Raw genomic sequence first — 11514 nt, forward strand, 5'->3', positions numbered from 1 at the left:
TAAGGCACTAGCTTGTAAAGCCTAAAGGACCCATGTTTGACTCCCCAGATTCCACATAAGCCAGAAGCACAAGGTGACACATGTGCAAGGTTGCACATATGCACAAGGTGACACACACATCTGGAGTTCGAATACAATAGCTGCAGGATCTGGTCTACTAATTCTCTCTCTCATGAAAAAAGAAAAAAAAAGGCCAGTCTGTTGGACTTGCCTCAAAAAAAAAAAAAAGACACCATGATAGATTACTGCAGAAAGTTTCAAGTAGGACTACTAAGAAGCTAGCCTGGAGCTAGGGTATGTATAGCTCAGTGGAAGAGACTTTGTTTTGCTTATATAAGAGAGGCCTTGGGTTCAATCCTAAGCATGACCAAGAACTTTATACAGACTTGGTAGTATGACTGATAGATTGTCATCCCCCTTTTTGAGACGATGTTGCTATGCTCTCCAGTTGACCCCCTATTCTTAGAACCAAGCAAGCAAGCCTCATGCTCAGCCTATCTAACAAGAAAGACTATTAGGTATATCTCACCACTTAACACCCTCATTGTTTAATTGAAAAATGAATTTCAAAAGAGAAAACTGTACAAAACTATTTTAATCAGGAAGACAAAAGTACTTCATGCATCCTTAGTATCAAAGATTTTTCTAATTAAAGAAATAAAGCCTCCTTAGCTGAGTAAATAAAGTAAGTACCACTTCCTGTTCAAATCTTTTGAGACTTGTGTGTGTGTGTGTGATTGTTTATATGCTTGTGGGTGCATATGTGTATGCATGTGAGCATTCACATGGGGATGGGTGTGTTCAGAGGCCAGAGGTTGACATTATAAGTCTTCCTTAGTATCTTTCCACCTTATTTATTGAGACAGTGTCAGTCACTTAACTCAAAGCTCACCAATTTGGCTACTGTAGTCAGCCAACTTTCCCTACGGAACCTCTTGTCTCGCTTTGTCCACACATGGATAACAGACACATGCCACTATGCCCAGGATTATGTGAGTCCTGGGATCTGAACTCAGGTCTTCATGTCTGGGTAGCAAGCTCTTTATCAACTGAGCCATCTCCCTAACCTTGTAATTAGTTTGTGAAACGTTTCCGACACTGCTCAGGCTGGCTTCAAAGTCATGATCCTCCTGCCTCAGCCTCCATGTAGGTAGGATTACAGGTGTGTTACTACACCTGCTGTACTGAGAATTTTCTTAGAAGTAATCTCATAAAGATTAAAGTATTTACAATCCCAAATCAGCAAATGTTTGTATTTGTATTTACAATTATTTAAAAAGGATCCCATGGCCATCCATTTTCTCCTCTATGCCACAGCAACTAGGGAAATGTATCTACAACAAACCAAGGAAAATAACAGGGAAAACTAGGAAGGAGAAGCACAAAAAATTAGTGGGATACATTATTTTTATAAAGATTTTAAAACATACAGTGTCCATAAAATATCTTTTAATTATTTTTTATTTATGTAAAAATTACTAAGAGAACCATTCCCATACCTGATCCAGTCAATATGAAACACAGTTATAGTACATTCTAATAGTCACCAGCCATAATTCTTTTGTCCTCTAAAAATAAAAAAGAAAATAAGACCTTTCATTCCTGTCAAAGGTATCCAATTTTTGCCTCAGATGAAGTTTAGATGAAAACAATGTGACTGACAAGCCCCGCACAGGCAGATCTTGGCAACTCTCAACTCCTTCTATCTCCTCGGCCTGTTCAGCAAAATTCCTTTACAAACTATTGGTCTTCGCAATAACTCCTACAAAGCTCATTACTGCCAGTGCCGACCTATCCCCCTTGTTGCGCATTTATCCCTGGGACGCATATCAACATGTGGCACATGTCCTTGACATACACAGAAGAGCTGCACCCCAGGACAGCAGCATGCACGACAATAGTGTCGACTCTTACTTCTTCATGGTTGCTGGGATGTAACGGAGAAATCTAATAACTGTGACAGTGGGGCCTTTCGGTTTTTCCTTGCCTTTCCAGACAGTGAAGCTGCACAGACACTAATGAAAGGTTAAATGAATAGGAATAGCTGACAAGAGATACAATAAAGAAGGAGCTTGGTAATCCACAGACACTGAGCAGAGATCCTTGGCTCAAGCAGAGAAAGGACAGCACATCGTCGAGTCACAATATTTAAAACAGCTTGCTATACACAGAGGCTTTTGTGTCTGGGTACACGTCTGGCTTTAGACTAAGGAGAAAAAAAGATACTGAAAAAGAATTTCAGCATGGGCCACTTTGGCAAATGTAAGGTCATAATAAGAGAAAAATGTTTTGTGTGGGTTGTTACATCTTTGTACTAAACACACAAAAAAAGCAGGCACTATAAACTCATGATCCTCCAGATCCAAGACAATACTGTACATTCTGACAACTAATAAATACTGTATCTAGAAGGTTGGCTTGATGCAATTCCCACTGGTAAGACACACGTTCTGTGACTCATTCTGCCTTCCTTATGGAAGGATTCCTGACAGTAGAGTTCAGATCCTTAGCAAATATGATTTGTTACAATTCAACTAGAGTTCTCAAGCATCTTTGACTCTACCAGACTGTCCATTGAAGCTGCATTTATCATGCCAGCAATTTGTAAAGATCAAAGTTAACACTCCAAAATTTCAAGGGGTTGCAACTGTAAAATGGCTTTAAATAGAATTTTTCATTACTAAAAATAATTTTCCTTTAGTGCCTATCTCACTAGACCTTAGAGATTGTATTCCTTGAGGAACTGATCTTTAGTCAGTATATCAAGAGTTTAAAATACTAAGAAAAAAATGTAAATGTACTCCAGAATATCAAGAAAGAAGTTAACAGTAAAAAAAAAAAAAAGACACTGTCATCTGCACAGTTTTTAAGAGAAAAGAAAAGGTATACTACTCCTATGGCAAAACTTTAAACATGATGCATCTACAATACAGTTCTTATGCATAAGCATGAATTAAAATATAGGTTCAGAACAAATGGTAAAGGAATACTGAGAACATGTTTTCAAACAAAAGAGGCTCTTTGAACAGCAAATTAAATTACAGCTGAACTTTTGAGTGTACTGAGGGTTCTAATAAGCAACAAATAAAGACTTTTATTGGCTAGCAACATAATGAGAGCTACTGTGCAAAAGATTTTTAAAAAGACAAATCTGGGTAGTTTATCTCACTGAATATATTATTTATTTAAATGGCAAATAAATTTCTTCGAAGTCATGTATCTAAAAACTAGTACATAAATACTGAAAAGCAATTAAAATCAATGACTCTTTAATATATCACAAAATTTGGTATATAGATGGATAAGTAAATATGAAGTTAAATGACAAATATTAAATTTGGAAACAAACAAGAACTAAGTTTTACCCTTAGCTTACTTACACTTAGCTTACTTATTGATTCATAATACATCAGACTTATAAATGACTTACTACTTATGCTTACAACATGAAACATTTACTCTGAAGGAGTTTTCTCTCCAGAACATGGCATCTGTATGTAGGACGACTGCAAAAAACATCATATACATAAATATGCTTGTTCTTAGTGAGAGAAACTAAGGTAGTATGCTGGGCAGTAAGAAGTTACTTTTGACAGAACTTGGAAGGTGGACCTTCCAGCATGAGAGGAGTTCCTTCAGTTGACAAAAGTATAGAGTAGTTATGCAAACTATGACACTTAAAATATATTTGGTTGTATTTTTCCTAATTTAAAATCGTCTGAAAGGTAGAACCCTAGAAAGCTTTGCCGATTCCATGACTGTTCTCATAAAGTTCTGTTGCTGGGACTGCTAAAAATAAAAGTTGAAAAAAAAAATCACCTCCAAGCCTAAACTTTAAGCCACTATCATTACCTACTCATTTTGTACAGCACTGTGATTGCCAGAGTACTTTTTTAAAAACCTTAAGTACATCTAATAAAATCACAAGGCTCCCTCTAGCTCTTTAGAGAGGAGTTTACTAACCAATAATCCTATATAATTCCTATCCAACAGGAAAGATGTTGAGGAGGCTGTCTCTCCTTCCATGAGAAATATTTTCAACTCTGTTTCTTGTCAGGATGTAAATGGTAAATGAGACCATCTGCAGAGGAATTCAGAAAGCACTGCTGCTTATATATTAAGAATCTATTAAATGCTTCCAATGTAAGCTTTATGTACAAAATTCTGTAGTGAAACTATAGCCTGTTTAAACTATGTATGCCTTTTCAACTTAGATTTACCCATCTTCTATAAGGTAAATTTAAATATAAAACATGTAAACATGCATAGCAATTCAAGTTTTGAATTTGTCTCATTTCTATAAGCCTATATCTAAATAAAAATACCTGGAAAATGAAGAAGCTGTTTTATTAACAGTCCACCTGTGGGATTTATACAAAACAAAGATACCGATGGTAGTAATTCATAGGAGATATTTTCATGTACCATAATATTTATATAAAACACTAGTAATGACTTTTTTATTGTTTAATCTTTTCTGCAATTCAGTATTGGATATTTGAGGATTGTAGTTATTAGAAGACTATAAATAATTTAGATGAAGTATGCCATTGATATTTTGTCCATCTTACAGCAGCCATAAATGCCACATGTTCTACTGGCAGATAACTCCAAACTAGTGAGTATGAGCATTGCTAAATCAAACTCTTCATGTTCAGTTCACTAAGGACATCTTGAAAATACAAAATATTTTAAATGGTGCTGACCTTGACTCTAAAATTAGGAGGAAAACTGCTAGCTTCGAGTCATCACCTACTCTGGACTCCATAATACAAGAAATATTCCCAGGAACAACAACAAAAAGAATAGCTCCTCTACACTCCCACCCCCACCCCTTTTTGCACCAGTGTCCAATTTCTTCTTTTCTGAACAGCTGTATTATCCAACTTAAGTTGCTCTGCTAATTTCAGTCCCACAAGGACTAACTTGGAAGGCAAAAAAAAAAAAAAAAATACAAGAAAAGATCAATTTGCTGGGAAAGATCAAATGAGAAAACTGTGGGGACAGCACCAGGTCAGTGTGTGGAGAACTAAGCAGACCTGTTCTTCATTAACTGCAGCTCTCTGGGGATGTCACACACTACCTGTCCATGGGCTTTATTGAACTGCCTAACCCGCCTCTCTGCTCCATTCTTCTGGGCCCAAGTGAATCATATCCTGCTTCTGACAAGTTAGCAGGGGACTGCGGCTGCAACATGAAAGTACTTTTCTTTCTTGTCTAAATCAGGCAGATTTTTGAAAAGACGACACAGCATTGACTCGTGACATGGCAAGATGAAACGAGAGGTCTGGGCCGGTCTTGGAGCTGTGCAGATAAAAGTAATCAAATGACACTCCTGGAATGCAAATTGGCATTCTTGACTGCAGCAATTGCACAACCATGAAACATCCCTGACAGCAAGCAAGATTAGGACAAAATGTTATGTAAAGCACTGAACTCAAAAACTCTCACTTGAAAATTCAAACTGTAACACTTACATTTTAATATAGCAATAGTCAGCTCTGCTTTTGTCTGCTTCTTTTAGTAATCACATAGTCCTGTCTGACAGATAGATAACTTACACTTCAAGTTGAAGAAGGAGGGAAAAAACCCAGGTATTAGCAATGTAATACTGTTACTAATATTTTTAATATTTATTTTAAAAATCACATGGGACTGATTCCTCTCCAAAGTTTTTACATGCAAACACAGCCTAACCTAATAATCTCAATTTGGGGGGGGGGCGGCATTTCAGACTTCTCTGACAAAATCCTCTCAACAAAGTTCACATTCAGGCTCAGTATTCCTCCCCTCAGGTGAAGACATACTCTGCTTTGGTAAAGTTATTAGCAATCTGGAAGTTAAATACACTGCTCTCCGGGAACAGAAAGAGTAGCTCCAACTAAGAACTTCATTAAGATTGAACAGGTTTAAATGAAACAGCTACAAATATGATATAAAACACAGAGCCTCTAAAGGTCCACAAGGGATTTTGTGTGTGTGATTCCAAAGAGTAAAAGGAAGTTCTATTAAACTTGTACAAGGTTCACTACTAGAGTACATCTTCAGATCAGACACTTAGTGCCAGAAATATAAATTCCACTTTAGCACTGACGTGCGCAAACAGTAACATCTGAAACTGTCCCACGCAAACCAGTGGGTGACAAATGTCCTCAGACACCGTTCAAAGTGATTAGTATATGGGAATAGATGTGTAGACAAATAGTCATACAGGCTAGGGGAAGAAAAACAGCACCTAAAACTTCCTTTTATAATATTCTTGTGTAAAATTACCAACACAAGAAAATCTCCAGCTCTCTCCAGATATATCTAATAATTTTGTTTGGTTGCTCCACTTAAAACACAGGTTCCAACAACTGCAAATGTCCATGAAGTACACAAAATAACAAGACAGGCCACTTTTTGCCACTTTAATCCTAGGTACACAGGATTATTTCAAATGTCTTTTGCACATCAGTTTTACAACAGCTTGACTCTAGGGTAAATGGGAACCATCATAAATCGCATGCTGCTTTCAAAACCACTCTAATTTCTGTCAGCGTTACTGTAACCACAGTCCTGGGCGCTTTTTTTTTTTTTTTTTTTAATGTGCCTGCATTTGACAGTAGTACTATCTCCTACATTCCAGTTGTGACTTTGATCACTGAAACAAGAAATGTCACATTAGGGGGAAAGGAAGAGAGAGAGGAGAAAGAAGCCAAACCGCTATCACCTTTTTTTTCTTATATTTTCCATAGACATAGGGTACACGGTGTTATCAGATCCCCAAGTGGGGGTAACAATAGCGACGCTGGGTGGAAGCAAACTCCAATGAAAGGAGTGGTCAAGCCCCATTTCTAACAAATCACTTCCCCGAAAGCGGACAGCGAGGCTCATCACTAGGAGAACTAATTGCAAGCTTCCTCGCTGCAGAGAAGCCGCTTCCCCTGAATGGGGTTGTGTAGGAGCCTCGCTTCGCAATGCCATCCCATTTCTTCCACCACTTGCATTGGGAACTTCAAGAAGGAAAAAAAAAAAAAAAACCTTATCCTCACCTCAGAGATTCCGTCTAGTTTTGTTTTGACACCCCTCCCCTTACTTTAAACTTGCTCCCTCTCCGATCCCTAAATCCCACTGTGTAGGTGACATGTGTGTGTGTGGGGGGGGGGGCTCCTGCAGACCCGCACTTCGGAAAAGCCCACACGTCCGTCCGTGTGCTCGCGGGGGTGATTTTTTTGTGCGTGCGTGCGTGCGTGCGTGCGTGTGTTCTCAGGTCCTGGAAACACGGCCGGAGCCTTTCCTGCCATGGTCGCTCGTGGGGGCTTCGGGGATGGCGGGAGGCGAGGAACGGCGCCGGGGCATCCCTGCACGCCCCCGCCGCCGCTCGCCCGTCACGCCCGGCGAGTTGCAAAAGTTACCGTGGCTCCCCGCCGCTCTCCGCTCCGCGCGGACCTCGTCGCCCCGCGCCCGTCAGGTCCGCGCTCCGCACGCACGCCCCGCGTCCCTCCCGTGCCGCGCCCGCCACCCCAACACCCCCAAGCGAGGCCGGGGCGGGAGGCCGCCGCCGCTCACCTTGGCGAGGGAGCCCCGCGGGGAGTGAACCCGAGCTCGGCACACACTCGCGCGCACGCCCTCGCCCACCCCGGAGCCCGTCTCGGAAACTTGGGGCAAGTTTAGGGGTGGTTTTCGGGCGCACGGCGGGACAGTGGGGTCGGGGTTGTCCTCGGGTGGCCGGCCTCCCGGTCACCTCGCGCCGCCGGGCCGAGGGGGAGGGAGAGAAAACACGCCCCCGTCCCCCCGGAGGCGCGGGGACGCCGGGCTCGTCGCCCACGGAGTCTAGAATGCGAAGGGAAAGGAGGGTGCAAACTTCTTACCATCTCGGCATGCTGGTTGTCAAGTGCAGCCCCCGCCTCTCGGTCTCCTCTTAGCGGCCGCGCCTGGACCAGCCCCTCGGCCGCCTCTCGCTGCCGGCGCTGCCTCGGCCTTCCTCTGCCTCCCTCCGTCCGACCGGCCCTCCCTCCCTCCCCTCCCGGTTTCCTCCGGGCCGCGCTCGCCCGCCCGCGCCACTCCCCGCCCGCCCGCGCGCGCCCTCGCCGCGGCCCCTCGCTCGCTCTCTCAGGTGACTGATTTACACCCGCGCCCGGGGTCGCGCTCGCTCCCCGGCCCAGCCCCCCTCCCCACCCCCCGCGCCTGCTGCGGCCAAAGGGGAAAGAAGAAAAGGAACGGACTGGACCGTCCCGGGAGGGGGCTGCGCGCGGGAGGCGGGGTGGGAGGCCCGGCGGGCGGGCGGGCGGGCGGACGAGGTGACCCCGGGCGGCGGTGCCAGCCCCGCGAGTCACTCTGCCTCGCTCTCTCCCCCTCGCGCCCTTCCCCTGGGCAGAGCTGTCCTGACTACAATGTTGCCTGTCTGGTGCAAACTCAAAGTAGACTTGTTGTTTGTCCCGAGCCTTCCAGGGGGCTGGGGGCGAAGTCGATTTCTCTCCTCGCTACCCCACGCAGTGACGCCCCCCCCACACACACACACCTCTTTCCGGGGATGGAAAAAACAACTTTGGCACCCACCCCCACGCCCGGGGAAGGGGGTGCGGGCGTGGAAGTGGAGGTGGCCGCTAGCCCAGCTGTCAGAAATAAATAAATAAGAGACAGAGAGAGAAAGTGAGCAGCGGGGAGGAGAGGCGAGGGAAAGCTGCGAAAGGCCGAGGAAAGGGCGCGAACTTTATTCCCACTGCAAACCCGCGGCGGGCGGCGCTCGTCCTTCCGGGCAGCGCGCGGAGCGTCCGAGGCGCCTTTGCCCAGCTCCTCCTTGTGCAGCCGCGCCGCGGTCAGCCCGGGTCCCCCCCGCCTCTCCGCCGCCACCACCACGCGCGCGCCGCGGGCCGGAGGCGATGGGCACGGAGGAAGCCCGCGGCGCGGGAACCCCGGGGGAGAACGCGCCGCCGGGAGACGAGGACACAAGTAGCGCTCGGTCAAGGGGAAAAAAGTTTCTGGTGGCGGCCCAGACGCGGCTCGTAGCGAGGGCTTCCTTCCCCTTTCCCTCGTCTGGGCCGCGAGCGGCTCCCGAGAGGAAGGAGGCGGGGGAGCACCAGTCACGTCTGTGGGTGACACTCAGCCGACACAATTCGTCCTGCTGCCCTGAGACACGGACAGGCAGGCTCAGCACGCACAAGCCTACAGCTAAGGGACATTTCTTAAATGCAGGCAAAAAGCATTCCCCAGCTGCAAGATTGGAGGTTGGAGGAGAGCTTCATCGTCATCATCTTTCGGATGTACACCCCTGTGCCAAAAACATCCCCGCCCTGTGCAGATTGATCCTAGCTAGAGCAAACTTTCTGCTTATCGGACTTGGGAGGGAGGCACAGGTTGCTAGCATAACTCCCAGAGGACTAAGAAAACCAGACTCCTCAAGACTTGGTTGGCCAAACAACAGGTTTGATTACTGCTTCTTACTGAAGAGAATCATCTCTTCTGCCTCTCTTCCCCATGTAGAGGGAGAGAGAGACTGCATGATTTAACCCAGAGGTCAGAATTAAGTTCCTTCGGAAATATGTAGCCTTGGAATTATGAACTTTACGTCAATGTGCAATCTTTACTTTAATGTAAATTTTCACAATAATTATTTTTTTTTTCAGGAGCCACGCCTGACTAGATCCCAAGTAGCAACAGCTACCATGTGATGTAGTTTTTTTCACATGAAACTAACATTTTTTTTAACAGTAGGGCCACCCACACCTACAATTCTAGGTTCTATAAGATTGGGCACCAGTCCCTGACTATGTAGATCCTTTCAAAGCAGAGTTCAAGTCACGTCTGCATTTGTAGAATCTATGCCTCATTTTCTTATGGAACACTCTATCTGGTACACATTTATCGTGTGTTATAGGAAATACCTTAGACATATGGTTCATCTCTCAGTTTCCACTAGAAGACTAGATTACTTTTCTCAGTGTAGTATAAATTACAGACTAGGTATCTAACCACTGTCTATCTATATTTAAATGCATGTTATCTAAGTAGACTCATCCTTAAATGATTTCATTTAGGTGTGTGGAGTATGTTTCCTTATTCTCTAAACATAACTGTAACATCATCCTGTAGTTTGTAGAAACTGATTACACAAGGGATAATGATGACCAAATGTGCATTCTGAACAACTGAGGATCATCACAAGAATGTTCCAGACACAAGCCAAGTTCTGGTGTGTTTTCCTGTATTATGAAAAATGAGAAAAAAACTACTTGCTAATTTCAGAGTCATTATCCGTACAAACCCATTCACACACTTACTACTTTGGATAAGTGACAGACCAGTGCTTGCCAAAGGATTGCATCCACACAGTGCATGTTTGGCTGCTCACCTAGACTGGCCAGCATGCAAAGGTTATTCTACATCAAGCAACCTGTAATTTACATTCCCCTGATTGGTTGCAGAGTTGTCTGTTCTTGATAGCCTCATACAATAAATCTACATGAGGCAAGACATTTCTATTTGAGGTTCCTTTGCCTTTTTAGACAGTCATCGTTACACAGATCCACAATGGGTTGGGCTGAAGAGCAGACCTTAGAGAAGGTTGCCAGATTTATAGAAAGAAGCAAAGCCTACTGTGCTTAGTCTCTCCTTTCCTGCAGTGAGTTTGTATGACAATTGGAATAAAGTTTAGGTCCTTTTTGTGTCCTGGAAGACTGTAATGATATATGCCTCCCTAACTGTTAGCCCTTTTATTCCATTTGTTCATTCCCCTGGTGTGCCATACTCAAGTCATGCAGTCTTTCTGTCCCCTAATTTGCTAACCTGGCTCCTTCTCTTAGCTGCTTATCTTCTCTTTGCTTGAAATGTCCCATGTTTTCCAGGGATTTCTTCTTTCTAATCATGTTTCAGCACTAATTTCACTTCTGCAGACTCTAGTTATAGTAAGTAGCTCTTTGCCCACCATCCAAAAACACTCTTCACATGCTCGCCCTCTACTTTTCTTAATATGGCTATAATTATGTGAGCTTGTCTTTTTCAGTCCATGTGCTTATTATTTTTCCACTAAAGTGTAAGCTTAGGGCAAGGACTGAATCTAGAAATGACAAAATTATTGCACTATATGGATCTTATAACCATGCTGTCAAACACGTTTGCTGTAGGAATAAGGGAGAAAGAGTCCATTCTTGGTTGGAGGAGGGACAGCAAACACTATTGCCATCCTGAACCAGTGATCTGCAGAGTGTGCAAGAACCCCCAAGGGCCTTTCAGACCGTCTTGAGGCCAAAACTACTTTTATTATAATAGCAAGAAGTTATTTACCTTTCTCACTTACTGTCTCATACATGTTTTCCAAAGATTGTGAGGTATGTTAGCACAACAGTTTGACACAAATGGGAGAATCCACCTTTCTTTTATTCCTTCAGATGTTAAAGAGATGTGCTACAAAAATATAAATCATAGTCAATCCTCTCACTTGTGTTGTGCTTTGGAAAATAGTTATTTTTAATTTAAATTGTGTGTGTGTGTGTGTGTGTGTGTGTGTGTGTCTTTTGCTGCTATAAGAAACTT

The 11514-nt window shown here is 43.8% G+C and overlaps 1 protein-coding gene across 1 annotated transcript in view; it reads right to left on the reverse strand.

The window, feature by feature from the left end:
* Positions 1-7951, reverse strand: part of Bnc2 (basonuclin 2) — a 454280-nt gene extending 446329 nt beyond the window's left edge. The window contains exon 1 of the mRNA XM_045142143.1: positions 7854-7951. Within this exon, the coding sequence (XP_044998078.1) occupies positions 7854-7856 (3 nt within the window). The 5' untranslated portion in view covers positions 7857-7951. The remainder of the gene's footprint in view (positions 1-7853) is intronic.
* Positions 7952-11514: the final 3563 nt, after the last annotated feature.

The sequence above is a fragment of the Jaculus jaculus genome, chromosome 1 (genome assembly GCF_020740685.1).
Source record: "Jaculus jaculus isolate mJacJac1 chromosome 1, mJacJac1.mat.Y.cur, whole genome shotgun sequence".
Taxonomy (NCBI): domain Eukaryota; kingdom Metazoa; phylum Chordata; class Mammalia; order Rodentia; family Dipodidae; genus Jaculus; species Jaculus jaculus.